General features: G+C 33.2%; 1 protein-coding gene across 11 annotated transcripts in view; it reads right to left on the reverse strand.

Moving 5' to 3' along the window:
- Window positions 1-22,449, reverse strand: part of LOC134536437 (calpain-A-like) — a 221,877-nt gene that overhangs the window by 67,387 nt on the left and 132,041 nt on the right. For 6 of the 11 annotated variants that reach the window (XM_063376220.1, XM_063376215.1, XM_063376164.1 and 3 more), the window contains exons 7-13: window positions 18,163-18,344; window positions 17,189-17,442; window positions 14,344-14,507; window positions 12,273-12,490; window positions 8,840-8,882; window positions 5,684-5,722; window positions 2,262-2,397 (exon numbers count right to left, since the gene is read on the reverse strand). In XM_063376220.1, coding sequence (XP_063232290.1) covers window positions 2,262-2,397; window positions 5,684-5,722; window positions 8,840-8,882; window positions 12,273-12,490; window positions 14,344-14,507; window positions 17,189-17,442; window positions 18,163-18,344 — 1,036 coding nt within the window. The remainder of the gene's footprint in view (window positions 1-2,261; window positions 2,398-5,683; window positions 5,723-8,839; window positions 8,883-12,272; window positions 12,491-14,343; window positions 14,508-17,188; window positions 17,443-18,162; window positions 18,345-22,449) is intronic. The other 5 variants (XM_063376192.1, XM_063376178.1, XM_063376208.1 and 2 more) reach the window with 1 other exon arrangement.

Below are 22,449 nucleotides of genomic sequence, written 5' to 3' on the forward strand. Positions count from 1 at the left end.
TGGCTTCAGACTCACTCCCGATTCCGTGGCCATTACAAAATCTGATAGCAATACTTGTTTAATCACTTGGTTCTAATATCCTCAGTTTATCCCGGGTTTCGGCACCATGTTATGTGTTTTGCTATCACTTTATTTAACATTACAAAGTTCATATACACTCATCATTCAAACATCTATAACTTTAAAATGTCACTGCTGTATTCCAACTGCCATCTTCACTATATTGTTGTTTGTGCAGTCCTGCCAACCTATGCCCATGACATGTCCCAGGCATTTTATCAATGCCCCTGAAAATTTGACATGCACATTATTCCTAAAATATGCATCCTAGCAGTTGCAAAACACGGGATGTTTTCATTCATTAGGTCATACTTCTCACTGTAACTGCATCAAAGATAAAGATGCAACTGCATCAAATAATGATAAACTGGTTAGTTAATATGGTTAAGAACTACACTACACACCATAAACACTATTTGCAAAATATTATACATAGTTTAATTTCAAATAGTTTTCAATGTTTAGAACAGATTCAATTTCTAAAAATGAAATATAAGGGCATCATACTTACATATATCATACTTACAAATTAAGCTTAAATATAAATGACTTATTTTACTCTTATTCAATTTCTATTAAGAATAACCTTCTAAAATATTCTGGGTGACTTTTCCAACAAACTCACTTCAGTTATTAAATGTAAGATAAATGTTTGAAATAGTTGATATTGGGGTTTTATCTTCATTAGTGTTATTAGGAAAATAAATTCACACAATTATTGTGTTTTTAAAACTAAAATTATGTAGCAACAATATTGTCTGTGTTTCGCGATAGGTCGAGTTGCTTTCAGTCATACATGTCTACTGTCAATAATTAAGCACAGAAGCAAATGCATCCTGAATGGCCCGGTCAACTAAGCAATGGCTTCTCTTGCAGACAGCCACAAATTGCAAGGAAGAAACAGCTGACACGGGCATACCATATTGCAATCAAATGGGCATTCAGATTTTTGTAAAAAAAAAATGCCTGCCCCTAGGAATAGCTGTAAATAGTTAACAAGATTCAAACAAAATTTGAAAAAGTATGATTTCAGAGTTCAGATATATGTCAGGCAGGCAAGTTTTTATACCATAGTTTGTCTCAAGCTTAGATTGCAGTACAGAAGAAATTGTGCCGACTGTTGCCAGATTTATACTACCCAGCTTGTTAAAATTACATTTTTTTTTAATACTAACAATAACTATAAAAAGCTTTTATACATTTTTAATTTTACCTATTCGTTAATTTTTATAACACCATAAAATAGTGTCTTGATAGTTTTATTAGAGTTATAAAGGTACATTTATGGAAGAAAAAATACAAATTCTAAACAAATCATTATTTTACTGGAGAAACTATTTGTAGCAGTCTTTCACAATAATTAACAATGTATTCCATTATTTTTTTTAGGATCAAACAGAGCCAAAATAGTTAATATTAAAAGATATAAAAAAAGTTAAACTACAAAAATGATTGAAACCAAGGTGGTGTTTTTCTGTTACTTTTCCTTAGAAGATACAATTGAATACTATCATATGATCATCTTGATGAAATACAACCAGAAAATGTATTTCCAAAATTCTTATTCAAAATTTTTCTCTTCAAAATAATTTTAAGTATATTTAAAAATATTTTTAATAAATTATAAAGTTTTGTCTAAAACATTTGTGGTCTTTATGTATATCTGACAACAGAGTACACTGAAACACGGACGGTGCTAACAGCAGGTATTGTGCATTGGAAACAAGAGTTAATGCCCACTTAAAATGCACACTGCAATCTAAGGATGAGACATGAACAGTGTTTACCAGGTGGTGGCCACGTCTGCATGATGCATGAAATGTGTGTAAAGCTGTTTTTTTTTCCTTCAAATAACTATTGCGCCCCATTGGTTGGACATTCAAAACATTGGCTAAAGCTTAGTGTTTGGGTCATAAACAGTTTTAGGTGATGTTTTTTGTAAGAGTGATTGTTTTTAACAACAGAGATTCTAATTCATACTCGCTAACCCATCGTCATACATTATCAAGCACCATTTCCGCAATGTTTTGGGCGGAACAAAATGGTGATGGCATGGTTAAAAAGTGACAAACTACGGCACAGCATGCTGTCTCCTGACTTTTCCCAACTCCATGGCGTCTACCACCTTACAGTGGGGAACGCACAAAACAACAAGACAAGCACAAGAGTTGACAACGGGGGAGAAAAGGAGCGCCAGTTACCGGCCCGCATGGCGTAGTCCAAGATTTCCTTGAGCTCCATCCAGTCGACCTCCATGTCGTCCCCGGCGATCTTCTTGAAGAACTCCTTCGCCTTCTCCTTCGTCTTCTCCTCCTCCGGTAGGGGCTCAGTTTTCACCTAGAAAAACCAAGTCACCACGCGGGTCACATACAATCTGTAGCGGTGATGGCCTACTTCACTCTTTTCGTGGGCCAGATACTATTTATGAAACTAATCGGAGGGCCAGATACCCATAAATAAATACTGGAATTGTGCAACAGTTTTTTTAGTGTCATATTATTATCAAACTATTCAAAATAGTATTCATAAATTTAAAAAAAAATTAATTGAGGAATAATTACCATGAAACAATATAGAGATTGGAAAAATATAAATAATGGTTAAATATTTCAAACAGTGTCTGCCGACATCATATTATACATACTCGGAAACAAATTACTGGCTAATACACAACGTAAACCTAATAACTAAAAACATTTCTTTGTTGAAAGATTCTATAAGCAAGCCATAAGAAACTAAGTCATGGGCTGGTTCCAGCAAGCGAGCCATCGCTATACTAGAAGGTCCATTGTGGCAGAATGGTTACATCAGTCATCTGCCACCAAAGGGAATCGGGTTCGTTTCACACCCAGATTTTTGGTCAGTGGGCAATATGGCGGACACTGGCACGAGATGGTGTGTTCTCTTGCAACTCTCCCACTTTCTAACTCACCCATTCATTCATCGATTTATGCTCCAGTGTTGGTCCTTAGTCTCATTTCTTTCATTTTCTATAGCCTAATATGTAGGGACAAGATTATATGGTGGATTGCAATAAAACCAAAATAACATAGAAAAGCATTCAAAAATACAAGTTATATTTTGGACTTACGTAGCAATTAACTAAAACTTAATTCAAATCATAAAAAAAAGCAATCTTTTAATTCTTGAAATTCAAGGAATGTCATTTCCTGACAAAAAATTGTATCAAAGTGCATGGATCAGAAAAAATTAATTTAATTTCTTTTACTGAGCATCACTTATTGAATCAATTTTAAACCACAAATATGTACTCTCTAAATTATTTTTTTTGTTGGGAATAAATGTTTGACAAAAATTTTAAAAATTATTTTACCGTTAAAATGCAGCATATAAATTTTATTCCTTCTTGTTTTGAGTTAAGTATTACACAACAGCTTTTATAAAAATAAAAAAAAATAAAACCAAAATCCTCCTTTAAAAAAAAGAAATTGGACTAAAAATAAAACCATAATATATTGTCCCTACTAATATGTAGATATGGAATACTACAAAAAATATAACAATTGAATGGCAATATCTTCCATTGATCTAAGAAAATCTAGTACGTGAAATGTAAAAGCTGCAAAGTTAAGTTCCAATGTAACAGAGCTCACCGCATGTTTGTCGCATTTTGAAAATGTAAACTTTTGTTTTTATCCAAGGAAGATCTTGCCTATTCTACAACACATTTCAAAGATTTACTGTGGGCTTCTACAAATCTTTTTTTTTTAATTCAAAAATTCATAACAAATTTTGAACTGAACATCAAATTATTAACAAATATAAAATAGTTGTTTAATTTTTTTTAAACACACAATAAAACTATTTTTACTCGCTTCACAGAAGTGCAAGATAAATGATACAAACACGGATTATTTTTTACATAAAATAAAGATACAATATGTACTATGTACTCTGTATATACATACTATGTTGCAGAAAACAAGTCCAAATTTCTCAATAAGTCTTCTTAGCTTCAAAGACTTTTTTATGAGTGAATCAAACTACTGGTAACCAATTTTTTAAAAATTACATATTTCATTTGAAATGTCAAATCAAATATCAAATCAGTATTCATAGATACCTAATTTTTTTTTTAAACAGTAAAACCACATTTATCCAGCCCTAAATCTGGATCTCCTGATTATCCAGATCAGAATAGTACACATTTTATTTCATGTTCCATAAAAATATTTAATTACGTTAGCAAGAACATAACTATAAGTATGCCAAATATTCACTATTTATTTTTATTCAATGTACAGTTCCTGCATAGATGGTTTAATTATGGTACTAAAATGCTTTTTGTCGAGTTTAAGAAAACGCACCAGCTGACAAACATCATGGCATACTGGGAGCGTTAGCCTGACACCACTCCAGCTGAACCGTTATGGCACCGCGTTTGCGTGATTGTGCTTCATGCATACACCATACTTGTTTGAAACAGAAGAAAGTGGATCAATATTTTGTTCAGAAATGATGTGAACAGAAATTTTTATATTTTTGAAGTGAAACTTCTTTGCTAAGCACGCTTTCATTTTCAAGCCTTACGAAAATTCCAATCGCATGAGGGTAATATTTAGGTACGTGTTGGGGGTACCAATAAATGAGGGGATGGAAAGGGCGAGGTAGAAAATAAACAGCATACACAAATTGCATGCTTGCACACATGTACACTTGCACACTAGCACACTGGCATGCTTAAACACTTTTATACTTGCTGTCATAAAAATATACTTGCATACTTGTATAATCACATACTCGCATATTTGCATACTAGAATACTTGAATATTTGAGACTCACATACTTTCAATCTCGGGTAACTTTGCAATAGCATAATTGAGCACTCGCATACATACTTGCATTTATATTTTTTTTTTATCTGCCACCTCAGCCCAAGAGAATTGTGTTTCCCACACCTAATAATACTAATGATATAATAAGCAAGACGTTTCACTTCTGTCACGCATTGACTCCAAGCACACACTTTTTTTTAAATGTCTTGTAAGCAATACAGGGCATATACCTATACTGGGTATTTTTGTTACAGAACTTAGTTTTTTAATGTAATAAACGGTAAGTCAGCTATTACCCAGATTATCCTGATTTCTGATTGTCTGGATTGCCTTTGGCCACAGTTATTCTGGATGGACGAGGTTGAACTGCACTAACAGACTCCTAAATAATTTTTGCTTAAATAAATTTTTCACTGAAGCAGAAATCATCCATGAGTATAATTACAGCCTGTAGTGTTGCAGGATTACAGCTGGTAGTCAGTAATACATATAAGTAGGTAATGGCACAGCAAAGCATGATGAAAAAACATCAAGTGTTACATCACCATATTGCATTACCGTATTTCATCACACAATTGTCGCCAACGAACTTGTTGAATCTTATTTTTAATTTCAAAATTACGTGTTTATTATTTAATCACATACATGGTAGATTTTAATGTTGTTGGGGTTATTGGAAAAAGTTGTTAGTCCAGATTCTGGAATCTGGAGTTTCCTTATAACCAAGGCAAAGAGAACGTTAAATGTGCAAAAAATAAAACAAGCAAGCAATCAAGATAAGAAAGAAGCAGTGTAAAGTAAATAAAATATCACCAAATCCACTTACATGCAGAGGAATGTTGTCTATGTCTCCTTGGCCTTTCACCTATAGTACAACAGTAAACCAAGCAACCAACTTCTACACAAATCATATTAAATTTCAGCCATGTGCAAAGTAAGGGAAAAAGGTTAGGAGTGAACTCACTTAGCATAAAATGAGCTGTTTAGTTTACCCTTATTACAAGCAAGATTACATTAGTGGAAGGAAAAACAGAAAAATCATAATACTTTCTTTAAATTATGAATAATAGGTACGTGAATCGTTTTCAGCAATACAAAATTCAAAATAAATTCTAAACAGTGAATAAAACACAAACACACACAGAAAAGTTCCAAACCTAAAAAAAAAAAAACCATACCTAATCAACTTTCCTCAGCACCTCAATGTTTCAATTTTATCCACACAAAGTTTTAAAATATGTTGGTTAATGCCTACGAAAATACTTTCACGCAAGGAGTATGAAACCACTTCAATAAATATATTTTCTGATCTGAATGATCTTCAATATCACCTAATAATCAGTGTGTAGATGCTCAAGGTTCAATATCAACACCTATACCAAATTATTATTGAAATATATACACACGCATATAATAAATTGAGAATAATCAGGCTATTAAGACAGAAAATTTATTGCATTAACAAAGTAAACTCAATAAAAATCAGCTATTTTACAATGTATACTGTCTACAAAAGTCATCATCTTCAATGCATCCAACCTAAGGTAAGGTGAGCTTTGCAATCTGCACATATTTCCCTTCCAATTATTTTTTGTGGCCCTTATATCCTTCTAAATTGGTCCAGCCCATAACCAGACTTGCCTTGTTTATTCTCCCTTTTGTTTATTTTGTCAGTTGGTATTTTGGCATTCTTTCATAAATGGCTTTCCACTACACCTCCTAATTGTTGAGTCTAAAATTTACGTTCTCACTGTGTCACAACAGGCAGAGCATATATATATATATATATATATATATATATATATATATATATATATATATATATATATATATATATATATATTATTTATATATATATATTATTTATATATATATTATTTATTTATATATATATGTGTGGAGTTTTTTGCAGTTGGTACAGATTCACTTTTTATACAAAAGATTTCTTCAATATGCCATTCATCGAAGCCTTTATATCAGTGATGTATTTGTGACTATAAATGTTTCACTGTTGGAAAAATATAAAATTACACTACAAAGTTCCTGATCTGTACAATTTTAGTTTTTTTTCCCCTTGACTGTTTTAAGCTTATGTTACACCTCATTAGCCAAAAATTTTTTATCACCGACTTGCTTTAACTTTAACTTTTGATTGTAATTTTTCATCTACAGGAATTAATTTGGTTCATTTTGCTGTATGTACAACATTATTTTAGTTTTAGAATATTGCCATTTTAAAACTGTTTAGACTTCAGACAAAGATTTTAATTTTAAAACTACAATATTTACATTAACCATCATTAACTTAGCAAATTAGGTTACCTAAACTCAGACTTGTGTTTATAATGTTTGCTTTCATTACTTAAGAGTAAAAAAAATTCTGACGGGCAAATACATAACATTGAGTGTCTATTATTTTATCTCAGATACTAATATTAAGTATATATTTATAAGAAGAAAAAAAAGCAGAAATTATATTTTTTTACCCAAGTTTGTTTTCTATTGAGGTAACTAATTTAGCCACAGCTGATAAAAAAAATTATTTTAAAAAAATTATATAAATATATATAATGCGCTGCACATTGTAAAACCGGAACCATCTCAATTTTAAGTTACTAAAACATTTTCCGTTTTCAATAAGTAATTTCACAAATAACCAATTTTCCCTTACAAAACATAGATGTTAGTAAGTAGCTGGTTAACAGCTGTTAAAAGAATAAATAAAGTATGCAATATCATGCAAAAATCATACAAACTCAACTCAAGAAACAACATTTATGACTTTTTTTTCCAATTTATTTAATTCACAGTTGTATCTAATGATACACAATGGTATTGTGAATGCAGTTATGAATCTAAGTGTATCTAATAAATACCTAAATGAATTTTCACCTTGAAATATTTTAGCTTAGAATATAGAAAAATAATTTAACTTTTTAAACTTAAACACAGTGCAAGATAGGAAAAATAATAAAAGTTAAGGTGATTACTTGCCCTAAGCACAAACTCATGTGAAAGTACCTATTACTTCAATACAGAGTAAAATCCAAGACATTTTTAGGTGTGAGTGATTTGTGAATGGACATTTAATTAGTAATGTAAATATTAGTACCTAGTATCCTTATGAACAATTTTTCCCCACTCGCAACAATACCTTTAAAGTTTAACATAAAATGGTCAGCTTTCAAGTTTGAATGTATGCATTACCTAGCCAGATTATCACATATTACAGTAAACATCATCATGCTTTACTCTTTGCTCTTTAATAAAATACGGAATTTTGAAACGTGGAAATTTCATAACTTACATGAGATGTAGCAAAAAGCATGGTCTTGGATTTTTTATATAATATTTACATGGATACTTTTATTTATTTTCTGAAGAATGTTATTTTTTTCTGTTTTTTGCCATACTGATTTTAAAAAAATATATATTTTTAATCACTTTAAAAAAATGATAATTTTAGACAAAAATTACTGCAGTTTTAAGACAAAATTTTGAACTATGATTAGACATGAAACATTAAATAGTATTTCTTAAAATATATTATGTAGGTACTTAAAGTTCACACACTAATTATAACAAATGCAATGCAATGTTTTGCCTCAACTTCAATAAGATTCATAACAAAAAACAAAGAAATTTTATTTTAACAGCAATTTTTTTTTTGCATGCTTCGAAAACTATACTCTACAACATGCAGTTGAAAAATATAAAATTAAAAAAAAAAAATGAAATCTTAGCAAGAGGAAATCTTATAGCCATTCACCAACAACTAAATACTCATCAAAATTAAAAGGAAACTTGGTTAAAAAAAAAAAAAGAATATGTTAATCATGAGATCAGTGAAAAGTTAGAAGCATGTGCTCACACATGCAATTATCTGAAACACATGGCATTATGAGCACGTTAAAGAAACTGACAGCCATAAGTAATTTTAAGAGGAATAAAATGACTTGATTTGACGAAAATTGTTACTCACCCTTTCGTCAACTTCACCAATACCAACTTCCTCGTCATTCTCCCTAGAACACGGAAACAGGTATTCAACTGCATTATCAGTTAACACAAATACTTGAAACAGTGGAAGAGACATTCAATTAGGCTATGCGACACTTAAATAATTGTTTTGAGGCACAGTTGGAAGCCCTGAAATTGATATAATTAAAATCTGAAATGAGGTTAGGTACGAATCATCCGGAAAGAAAACATGTACAGCTGTATGTATGTAATATTAAATTAGTAATAAAAAATAATAATTTAACTACATTTACAAGCTTACGTACTTATGGAACCATCTCAAACATTTGTATAGCAGCACCATTTTTAAGTTATTTAATATTGTTGCAAATGCATGTTCAAGTTTTGGAGCAAACATGATTAATAATTTGTCAAAAGTACACATCACTGTGCCCTGCAGTAAATTATAGATTCAGACTTATCCACAATAGCAAACCTCCGATAGTACACCAATAACAAATGCACTAAAACCCTGTTTAGGACGTCTGGCTGGACTGCAAAATTGTTTACTCTTAAGTAGTAAAGGGAAACGCTGGGAGCCTAAGTCTTAAATATTTCATCACAAATTTATAAGGTCACCACTTCAAGACCCATAGTACAAGATTATATTGTGACTTGCAATAAAACCGAAACAATGTCAATACATTATATTAACATCAAAATGCAAGTGCACCATAAAGCATCAAAAAGCAACAAAAATAATTAACTAACATATTTAATTAAAATTACATTCCAATTACAAAAATGTAATCTTTAATAATATTAAATTCAATTAATGTAAATTATTTAGCATTGAATTAGCACCAAAATGTATTAACAAAATTTATTGGAAAAATGTGTGTTCTTTTTAATTGCAACTTTTATTACCTTCTTTTATTACATAATCATCGCACTCACATAATCGTGGCACCCATATTTTAGGGCGGCAAAATTTCGATATAAAAACCTCTCGTGTAAACGTCGCATGATGTTTTTGGTCCCGCTATTAGATTTCGAGTGCTTTGTGTGTATAAAACAACGTATTTTCAAATAGAAATCTAATATTTTTTCAGACATTACCTATTACTTATTTAATTAACGGAAATACGAAGTTGTCTGATGTGAAAATTTTCTTTTAAAGACTTTTTCAACGTTACAACCTTCATCTGTTCGTCTGCGTCGCTGCGGTGTACCGCTTACAAAAATGTAGCCAGTGCTAGTTGGCATCATTCATGTTTGGTTTTGGTTATGTTGCTTCCTGTATAGAGCGCACACATGTTGTCGAATATCGATATCTCGACGATTCCATGCAACGTGCGCTCTCTGTTGAGTGCCGAATTAACTGCAGTTGATGGTCCGCACTCTTTCGTTGCAAGAGTGTACTACGACACAATAGTTACACATTACTTCAGGCTCGCATTCTGGACACAGATTTTGTTTTTCTATTCAAAGTTGAAGAAAGGTTTTTATTGCATGACTAATTTATTTAATTTGTTAATTGTTTGGCGTGCTCTTTTAAACTTCACTTTTAAATAAACGTACTTTCCATGAATGGGTTTTGTTTCTATGAATAACTTTACCTAACAAAAAATTTTATTTTCCGAATAATTGTCCCACCCCTAATTTTCAAACAAAATTTTAGTATAAAATATGCGACAATTATGCAATAAAACACAGTAATAACTATTTTTTTCATAACAAAATTGGTACACTTTTCAAACGCACATATACTGGCTGATTTATTTGTATTGTTCCCAGTAGTTTGACATGCTTATTACAAATTATTATATTGTAAAAGTGCACCAAGTATCAGTCAAAATGGCACAGTTATGGTGAAGTAAGTATCATTGATGCATTTGCTGAAAATGGTGCTATCTTTATGAATAAACAGAGTTCATAAAAAAATCAAACCAATAACACCGAAATATCCTGTTTTATAAACGAAATTGGCCTAAAAATTAAAACAATAAAATCTTGTCTTCTTGTCTCTACCAATAAGACTGCACACCAGTTCGGTGCCTGGCACGTACAGGCAAAGAGGCATGTGATGCATGACTTAATGTGGCCATATAATGGCCCGTCTACAATAGCGTCCTAAACTGTGTCCGAAGGACACTCGTCGCTGATTGGTCCACGTAATCCTCTGACGTCATGCGTCAAGTGGGCGAAGGTCCGAACCTACCTGGTCCGAAGACATTCGTCAGTTTGAACTTTTTGTTCCAACCTGTGTACTTCGGACACAGAAAAAGAACAGAACACTCATGATATTTGAATTTCCGGTTCCCATTTGAAAACGAGGTGTTTGTTTTTGTTATTGAAGGAAATGGAAGGTGTTGTAAGTCACTTATAACTTACATAACTTTCATAAGTTCAATCTCAAACTACAAAGCATCAAAACAATAAACAAAAACATTTGGTTTGGCACATTTACTGCACTCTGGGGACAACTTTATAAATCAATACATTCGGACATCGGACATCGCAATTGTGGACAGGGCAGTTTTCGGTGAGACAATGTGACGTCACTCACATTCGGATAAAGACACGGACCACGCACAGGTTCGGACTATTGTAGACGGGCTCTAAGTGGCCCCCGCCTTTTAAAACTCGTGCCCCCAGTCAGGCACACTTGAGTTCCCAGTTAAAAAAAAATTTCAAACTTCAGATTAAAAACCAAAAACGTTAATGAATAAAATGAATCATTAACATAACTATAAATTTCGTAACTCTTTAAATGGTAACTTTTGATCCCCAATAATTTTATGGAAAGCAACGAAAATAGCTGTTCACTAGAACTATGTCTCACGTAAGGTATAAGAATGACCACAAAAATCAACAGAATGCTGCAGATGCCAAAGGAAGATTTTACGAGGACGTAGTGAGTTTAACAGTCTGGTTCACCAGAGCACTACAGACAACTTAACCTCTGTTTTGCACTTTTGTGGTTGAACGTACTCATTTATAATCAAATGCAAGGGACATATACATAGTATGTGTATATATTTAGTATACACATACATATATATATAAAACACTTATCTTATTAAAAATAAAAATAATATTATTTTCTTTATCGCAATGTGCAATGTCTTGTCTTTTTTTGATTTTAAACAGAATATTACAAATAATTTAGATTCTTTTTTACAAAGAAAACCAGTTAATTTTTTGATTGGATTACTTTTTACTTTAGCCGGTTACCTTTCCTAGAAAATAAGTTTTTATATTTTTCCAACTTTTCCTAGTAATATACTGTTTAAAGTCCCTTCAAATAATGTTAAACGTCCCTTCAAAAAGTCTTATCAGTTTTTTATGGTATGAAAAAATTCATGTACATACTAGTTGTTAACATTGCACAACCATGAGCCAGTGCTAGGGACACGCACAAGGTAAAAATCCAGCCGATGGTCAAGACTCACTCCATGTTGTTCTTGTTCTCGGAGAACACCCGGAGGATGAACTCGCCCTCCTGGTTGGGCTCGAACGTCGACGGCACGATGCAGTACGCGCCCGGGGGGAGCTTGAACCGACAGCACACCTCCCGCAGGTTGATGAAGGACGGCGAGCGGGCCACCGACGCGTTGTACTTGAAGAAGTTGGTGTCCAGCGGCTTCGGCAGGTTGTCCGGGTCCACGAGCTGCCGGCAGAGTGGCAGGGAGCGTCACGGGCAGGCAGGTGCATGGCCCAGGGAGCAAGGGCGGATCCAGTCATGATCCGAGGGAAGGGCTGCAGTGTTATTTAAAATTAATGAAGCAGTGCGGGCACTGCTTAGCGTTCCTTCCCCTCCTTTCCCCTCCCCTCTCCTCCTTTCCCCTTCCTCTCCAACTTCCCCTTCCTACCCCCCTCTTCCTCCCTTCCCCGCCGCGCCACCAGCGCACTCTGCCGTGTATTGTTCCCGGCCTATATAACCTCGGCACCCGGGCTATTTGCCTCAGTCTTCCGGTCGTTTGACACGAGGACTGTCACTTGGGGTTGGCGTCGCGTTGGTATGTACTCGGCTGTGAAACTTAACGTCTGTAATTGTCAGTACTTAGTATGATTTCTTGTTCTTGCTTGCGCGACATGGCCGCACTTTCACTTATTCATTTTTGCCATGTTTAGTAATGTTTGTAATTTCTCTTGGACCCTTCAGGTCAGTGCTTAATTGGATTCTTTGTTTTAACCTGTATTCCCGCGTGAATCGAATTGTTACATGCATATTATATGCATTGTATGCATTGTGATTAATAAAATGGATTGCTTGTTATTTTGTATTTTTGGACTTTATTTATTGCAGCACGAGCGCACCACTGCCGTGGTCGTACGGCAACGACCCCTTGTGTGTTGATTTCCCATTTCAGTTGTAGGTGCGAGTACAATAAAATTGACATAATTTTATTCTACGAGCAACTGTTTGTCCACTCGGAAAAACCATGCATGAGAGGCAAGGTTTTATGGTTTTAATTTAAGGCCAATTTTATTTTTCAAACAGGTGATTTCTGTGTTTTTTTAAATGAACTCTTTTTATTAAAAAAATAGGATAGCATATTACTGAACAAATATGACACTTAAATGTTTCATGATACTAATTTCTCAAAAACAAGTGTCCTTTTCACTGATAGTTGATGTATTTTTACAATATAATGATTTGTAACAAGCATGTCTACTAAATACCTGGAAAAAATAAAATTAATCTGTTAACTATTGGAAAAATGTACTAATGTTGTAATGTAAAAATTAGTAAATAATATTAATTACAAGCTTAAAAATGTAAACATTTTTCTTTTTTTTTTGTATAAATTATGGTATAAACTTCTTACTAAAAACAAATTACTTTCAAAGAATTTAATATTTAAAACATTATGTATTTTATCGTTAGAGGTAAGTTTTGATTGGAAATTCTGATTAATTTCATAATTTAAGTTGCATTTTGGTGCTTTGTGGTGTATTAACTTGAATTTCGGTGTTATATGGTGTATACACATGCTTTTTGGTGTTGTTGGTTCATTCAATCAATACTCTACATGTCCCTCTAAATATACCATGTTACTTATTATTTTTTTCATTGAAATAAACATACTGTTTCATTTAGCTCAGCCAAATGGATATGATTCTTAGCTCTCATTTTATGAGAAAGTAAAGAACAACATCAAGCAATAAACAATAATTACATTTATATCATTCTGTAAGTAATATATTTATCACTCCCGTACCCCCCTTTTAAAACCTGTTTTCTTCCATTTGATTTACTAGTGAAAATAACAATGTTCTTAATTATTATTTTTTTGTTTTCTTTTAGTTTGTTCGTGGATCAAGTCAAAAGACAAACAATCATAACTAGACTCGAGAACAACCAAATTTATGAGTACGACTCCACTGCACATTTGCATTTTAATTTCATTCGACAAAACCCACACATGAGATTAAATTAATAGATACATTAAGACCAAGCACCAGTAATAAATTCTCAATTTCTGAAGGTAAACAAGAGCTCAAGAAGCGAGCACTCACATGGTACATGGCAAATCCTATCGTAAGGCACTCTGCACCCACTTTCCGCTGAGAGCGTCTGTTCTTCTGCATCAAGCCTATGATAACCGTACACTTGTTGTCGTCGTCATCTTCGTCCGGGTCTTCGAGCGTGATGCGGTACTGCGGGTTGTGTGCAAACGTATCTGGAAACAGCCACTCCATACTTCAAGGTCAGATATTAACTTACCAAGTCATTAATACGTATAAATTAGGGATTGGCCAATCAAATTCTCAAATCCTCAAATACCTTGAAATCCTTAGTGTATGAAGGATTCAATATTCAAGGAAAAAGATTCGAAGCAAAATATTACAGTAATTCAACATTGACAATTTTGAAGTTTATATTTGGTCTATTTTATTTTCTTCGCACCTATACTGTTACCATTTCCCAAGGTATTGTACTTTTAACATTTAATCATATAAATAAATTAAAAATATGTATTGATTATCAAAACTTAGTTCATAAATAAAACTAATAGGTAAAATGTCAACCACAAAGTTAAAATTTACAACTCTAGTATAAAACTATCCAACTGCTGTATAACTCAACTGATCAAGACCTAAATTTTTCAAGGATGGCTTCATTCACATGGGTTGTACCTACCTTTTGCAACTCCTGCACCTTCATAAGCTACTCCCAACAGCTTATATAATTTGTTTAAACTGCATTCAGATAGAGTACTTTAAGGTTATTTTGGAGGCAAAATGCTGTGTTAAGGCTCTACCTCACCCATGAAATTAATAAATTGCTTTTTAATGTTGTTACTTTCGTTACAGGGATTTCTTTATAGATGTTTTACAGTTCAAGCACCAAATTTTTTTTAAAGCTAATTTCATCAACAGACATGATATAAAATATTTGTAAAAGTTCTGTTAAGTATTCTAATCCAACACTTATTGTTTGACTGATCACATCGTTGTCACTCCCTAGCAGTTCATTTCTTTTGTTTTAACAGCTGAGTAACACACACCAACTTAATTTCTTTCCTTCTAACTACATTTTTAGTTTTACTGTTATGGGAGTTTATGTGCAATGAAACCAGTGTCTCCAAAAACACTATGGTTAGTTAGCTTGAGGCTCAGACTTACGTGCCAGGTGGATTTATTTATTTTTGGTTATTCCATTATTTAGGGATTTTCCTGTAAATTTATTTCAATAGCTCTCTGGCTTTCGTTGTTGGGCCACAGATTCTCTCAAAATTAATTTACTAAACGTTATCATAAGTATTTTAAAGTCACAAAAATGGTCATAATTATGAATAATTGCGAGACTTTTTACCCATGTTAATGTATTTATCGGTTAAGAAAATCTGAAGACAAAACACTATTTGCACAAGCGCTATTGCAATAGATTTACAGTAAAAGCTATCAAATAGTAATGAGCAAAAATGAACAAACCAACACTGTGTGTGAGACAGTGCCTTAAGGTGTCTTTGACCCATGGATTGGCGAACAAAACTTACACAAGTTATTTGGCATTCATTGCACATGAACGCCACTCTGTAAATTTTTAGAGTGGAAGATCTCATAAAAATAAGATCCAATTTTTTTATATTAATTATCGATTTTCAATTTGGCGGACATGCCGTCATAATTCCAGATCACAATAAGTTTTAGATAACAAAATGGCAGAATCCAAGATGACAAATTCTAGAAAACAAAATGTCAGAATCCAAGGTGGTGTCAGGGTCAAGGTCATGGTCAATGTTACGGTCAAAGATCAAGTTCAAGGTAAAATGTCCCCTTCAAAGGCTAACTAGAGTCTGGTAAATGTGAAATGTACGCCTTTTTTTTTTTGCGGAATTTAAAACCATTGACATTCCTATTGATTAAAAGGCGGAAAATTTTCCTTGAAAAGGATATTTTTCACTGGAATATGGAAATTTTTAGCTTTGTAAAGAATTTTTGAGTAATTTGCAAAGAATTTTGTGGAAATTTTGACACCAAGATGGCCGCAGTGACGTCACAACCCAAGATGGCGGCCTACAATCCCAATCCTCAAATTTGAAGCCTCCACAATACCGGCTATTATCTCTCAGGAGACAGACCGAGTTTTGGTAGGATCCAACTGAGGTGTCAGCCTTGGTATCTCGGAGCTGGGAAGGCTGTCTCCTGACTCTGTGCCTCGTAGGCACGGTCACTGAGGGCAGGGACAGAGGAGACCAAATCCCTAGGGCGCTGGCATCTGGGAAGGCTCCAGTTGAGTTTCTAGATTTTTTTTTAATGCTCGGGTTTATGCAAATAGAACCAAAATTACCAGTCTATTGTTAATACAATTCATAGGAACCTTACAAGTAATGTGATACGCTCAGTTAAGGTTTTCAGTTATGGCCACAGTAACGTTTTCAGTATTCAGATTTTTTTAATATTATGGGTATGAAAAGATTACATTAAAACATAGGGGTGCCAGAAAAATATTAAGTTGCTCTTGGTGGCTTGGTTTCCAGATAATAACGTGTTACAAAAACAAGCAGGGTAAATAATTGTGATGTCTCCCTCCCAACCACCCATTTTCACCCTCTATTATTTAATGTTTAACTTTACAATACCCACAATTTACACCAAAAAATACTTTAAAACAAGTAAATGTTACTCTGGCCAAAATTTAAATTTAATCTGCATGCATCACATAATTTTTAAGGTTTTTTACAAATTCTACTAACAATCTCGAAACTCAAATACAGCCCCTTGGATCCCGGGCAACAAGAACTTTGCTTACCCATCCTGTCGATGGCCCTAAACAAGTAATCCTGCAGAGAGTGCTGACCTCCCAACGTAATAAAACGTCAAGTGTGGTTAGGTTACGCGAGAAGTTGTTGCTCACCGAGGAAGTTCCGGCACCCGCCTGCCGTAACTCCTCGCACCCACTCGCCCTCGAACATGCTCATCTCCCAGCGCCGCTTGCCCTTGGCGGCCGTCTCCTCCTCCGACAGGGAGTCGGGGTTCAGGTTGCAGATCTCCAGCCGGGAGAAGTGCCTCTTGAAGTCGTCGTACGATATCCAGAACTCCCCGTCGTCGTCAAACGTGAGGCCTATCTCTTCCTTTGTGTGCTGGGGGATGAACCGCCACTCTGGAGACCTTTGCGGAACAAAGGAATAGAATGATTTTAATGGACAGGAACCGAAGGTAAAAAAAGACCAACAATGTACAAATAAGCTATAAGAAACACACACACACGAACACACTGTTCAACTAACAAATTATATGACATAGCTTAGGTTGACCAAACAATTAAACCCTCATTAAATTTTGTTTGTAATTTTTTTGAAGTATGTAAACACATACAAAGGTGCTCTCTCTATTTCTCTCTATATATGTGTGTGTGTATATATATATGTGTGTGTGTGTGTGTGTATATGTGTGTGTATGTGTAACACATATATACATATATATAAAATTATTAAAAATATTGATGTAAATCGAAACCAAATAATCAAATAATAATTATGTCTTGTATTTTTGTTCAGATTAAATGGCTGAGTATCATTTTTTTTTTTTTTTTTTTTTAATTTTACAATTCTAAGAATGCTAGTTGAAATACCAAGATCTAAAAAAAATTTAATGTACCTAATTTATAATTCTTAGTGGTAGATCAGCAATCAAGGCATCTACAACTAATTACAGTCACAATTTTGCTATACATTAACTGTATCATCTAATCTGTCACTGCCTTGAAGACTAAACAGACGAAATGTTGCAAAACCTTTTAATAAATATTAAAAAAAAAACTTGATTTTTTAAATTTGATACAAATTAAATATTGTACGTGCATTATCTACGTAAATAAACTCCACATACTTGTCGCTCCACGGGCCATTCCACTCTGCCTCATTTCCCCATGGATTCCTCAGCCGGATCAATGGAATCTTCCCAGATCTGTTAGGGGTAACGATATCCACGAAATGCACCTTTGTCACACTGTACGCATGGCCCTTCACGAGCCCTTCTGGAGTCTGTGCTTCCACTACGTTAGGATCTGGCTGAAAAATAAGATTAATATTAAGATTTTTTCACAACATGCAGGATAAATAAAGAATTACGTAAATATTAAATATCAGAAGGTTGCTCAAATATAGAGAAATACATTAGGTTTAAAAAAATTAATACCACCCAGAATTTAGTATTCTAAATAACATTGAGATACTTATAAAAAGCAAATAAATATAATAATTAGAAAATTTTATACTCATCTATTAATGTGCCAAGTGCTGGTGCTGTAGCAGTAATGATATGTACATAATGACAAAGCACATATGCAAGCATAACATCATTCACACTAGGTATTGTGCGAAACTTGCACTTTGCATTGATCTAGCCTGTCAACATATCTAGTTCATCTTGACTACTTTGCAAGGGTCTCCAGCTCATTAACCCTCTGAAACGTAATCTCAAATCCTCTCCTAGTTACTACGTTCAAAATTAAAATGTACGAGATTTACAAGGGTATTGATATTCAACATTAAAGTCACCTCATAAATAATGAGAACATTTTAACTATTTAATAACGTAAAATCAAGCAAATATACTGATTGGTCTAGCTTAAACATTCTGCACAACTCTATGCAGATTCAGTTCCTACAAAATTTACAAAATTAATATAACTGCTCTGCAAATTCTTAGATTTCAGGCTCTTTAGATTTGTCCTAATGATGGCCTAGACATTAACACAAGTTTAAAAATTAAATTTTGGATATAGACCAGCTGTTCCCACCTTAGTCATTTGGTTTACTTATACATACTTAAAACTGTCATAAGGATGTTCTCCAAGAGCCTAATCCAAGAATTTTAAGCAGAGGTATTAGATTAGAACAAATTCAAAATATTGGTGAAACTTATGCAAAGAAATGCAAAGTTTTTATGTTATAATAAATAAGTTTAAAATAAAAATAAATGTTCATTATATTACCAAATATAAAAATTAATATAAATAAAATAATTAATTCTAAGTAAAGAAATACTGAAAAATAAAAATTAAAATAATAATGCATTTTAAATTAATGTTTTCACTTAATGAAACCATACAAATAACTTACACAGCTGTAAATGCAAATTAAATTTTGACGTGTAATTTAACAATCTATAGTTACTCTGACAATTACATACCAAACAGCTGTATAGAGGAAATTATTTCTTTCACTGTGCAATTGTCAATGATCAGCCAGAATGCAAGCATGTATGACACACACATAATAGTTTCAGCAGAATAGAAACTGATGTTACTAAAATTAAAACCACACAGAAGCCAAGAAACGACATGGGCAGACAGGTGAAATGAGACCCATGTTGTAATGTGTATATAAGTCATGTGCAGGCAGAGGTATGGGGAAGTAGTGGTTGTGAATCTTGCTCATATAAATCATGTTCATAAAATTAGTATATATTATTGGTAATAATAAGCCAAATTTTAGTATAAAGAAAAGCATACTTAAAGGGGGCTTGGAACTGAATTTATTCCCTACAAAAATAAACCAATATCTAGTCATCCTTATTTAATGACAACAAAATTGTTTGGATTTTACTTAATGAATGAAACTCAACCAATGTTTTAAAAATAAAAACATAAATTTTTAAGATTAAATATTAAACATAAAATTTTTTTTTAATGTTTCTGGATAGCATAAAAATGTAAATTCTTAAGCGTATATTTATAACAAATTTCTAACCACTGCAAATGCAAAACAAAACCTTCAAATCGAAGGAACAACATGCACATATCAGATAAATTTTATCTCCACTGTCACTTTTCCAGTTGCATTTCATAAATATTTAAGTCAAGATTGAGTATGTAAATAAGAATTAATACAGCAACAAAACAGATTTTTGAAAAAATAAAGTGCTAATTAGGCAAGACTCTAAAACTGTCCTAAATATGAGGTAGTATTTTCAAACATTATTCCACTAAAAATGGGTCAGATATCCACTTTGATGATCGCAAAAAAATATGACTCCTCACACAGTTGTACACCATTTTAATTAATGCTACATGGAATTCACACAAAAAAAATCTGAGTGTTTACTAATGCCAAGCCAATGTGAAATTTTTTTGTTGTACACAGCACGTGATCAGGCAGGGGGAAGGATGGCAGCGGTCTGTCTGCTAGCCAGTTGCGCTGTGCGTGTAGCTCGTATATATATTACAGTGCCACTCAGAGAATTTGCATTCAGAGCACAAGGATGTTGGGAGCGCTTATAAGGGCTACTTTCCAGCGTCCCTCAGCCACTGCTGGTCGAGGAAGGGAACTGCAGGAAGGGAGCCAGCCCCGAAGTGTGTAACATTCCAAGACCCTGCCTTCCCCAGCTTTTAAAAGATTTTTTTGAGAAACAAATATTATACTTTGTCATTCAGAGAAATCAGCTAATTACGTAATTAGGCCTATATGGTTTCAAGGTTTAAGTGAACTAGTTTTTATACTTGTATTTTATTATTATTAATTTTCTTGTAAATAATTGTTGTGTTTAGAAATTTTTTATTTAGAAAAGCCATATAACTGTATTTATACTGGTTCTCATTTTTCTTACTACATTATTATTTGTGTAATTATATTTTATTCATTATGTTATTTACTTACAATTGTGTTTTAATGCCTGTATTTTATGTTTGAAATAATTCAGAAGCTTTACTAATGATTCTAAAACATTTGGTAATGTTCGAGTGGAAGAAATGACAAGACAGGTAAATGATTTAGTTTTCAGTTTCATTCACAAAAATAAAAATTAAAAAAAAATTGGTGTAGTTTTATTACATTACATTCGACTACTTTATCAGTGCAATCTCCGGTAATCTCGTATAACAAAACTAAATTAGCGACTCAGCAGCACCATGGTTTATTAATACTTTTTTCACCTGCACAGATTTTCTGGCAATTTTGTATGTGTTCTTATGATGGGAAAGTGGAACTCATGCATTTCCCACAGCGCTTATCATGTGACCAGAGAAAGAGAGACAGTAAAACATGTACTGGCTTCTGTAAGTTTTCTGTAGTGAAAAAACGTTGTGATTGGTTGCTGTATGAAAGATGTGATGTGATTGGGCAGTAGTCACATGACTTTCCTCCCGGCATGACTGGAGGCAGTGGTATCATCTAGCCAGTTCTTTGCTCAATGTCACCTGAATAAGTTGCATTTGGCAGTGGCTCAAGCCAAAATTACATAATATACACTAAGGAACGAACTTCACAGTTGTCGTCAGGGCTGCGCCAGTAATTAAACTCATTTCTTGCCTCTCTTCTAAATTTTCATCAACCACAGTCATCGGCACTCAACACACAATGGGCTTAAGTGATATTTTGCTGCCAACTTATCTTAACTTATGTCCTTGGCTTGTACCTAAACAGAAATATGTGAGGGCCTTTTGTAAACATCATGTAACAGAGGACATTGTTTTATTTGTGCAGATCTATATATAATAAAAAAATATCTATGTAAAAATTCTATTAAACTTTTTTCTTCAGTAAAAACTACCAAATTCATACTTACCTCCAAATTAAAACATCAACAAACATCATTATTTATTATATCTGAAATGTTTATGAGTGTCACAAGTCAGGTTGTCTTTGAGCCAGGCCGATCCGAGTTGTTACAGGTGTAATGAAGTCAACAAGAGAGCTGAACAAATGACTCAGGCAGCAGAAATAACTACGTAGCAATGTGAATAATAAATGTTACACTGGGGAACAGTATCTTCTGTGATGTAATAGCTATGATCATGTTTAACTCTGCATATAAAATATTACACAATCTTGGTTATTGCTGCAGCACGACTGTACCACTGTACCGCCACTGCCAAGATATAATTCCACTATATCAACTAATATCACACTAACAACTGTAGCAGTTTTGGTTTCTGACCCACAAACATAAGGGTGTGAAAGAGAGAAGACCATCTCATAAATAACATGGGAATATGTTAAATCATTGATGAATTTTTGTTTAGTCGTTTAGTATCAACTTTGTGTACACTCAACAAAAAATAATGGTGATGTGTGTTTAGACTAAAATTAAATTTTAATAATCTTAATAAACTTGAAAATATGCTTGAAAAGTAATTTGACTGCTTTTATTGAGTCACCACTAAAAATAAAATAA

Source organism: Bacillus rossius, chromosome 1 (genome assembly GCF_032445375.1).
Source record: "Bacillus rossius redtenbacheri isolate Brsri chromosome 1, Brsri_v3, whole genome shotgun sequence".
NCBI classification, from domain to species: domain Eukaryota; kingdom Metazoa; phylum Arthropoda; class Insecta; order Phasmatodea; family Bacillidae; genus Bacillus; species Bacillus rossius.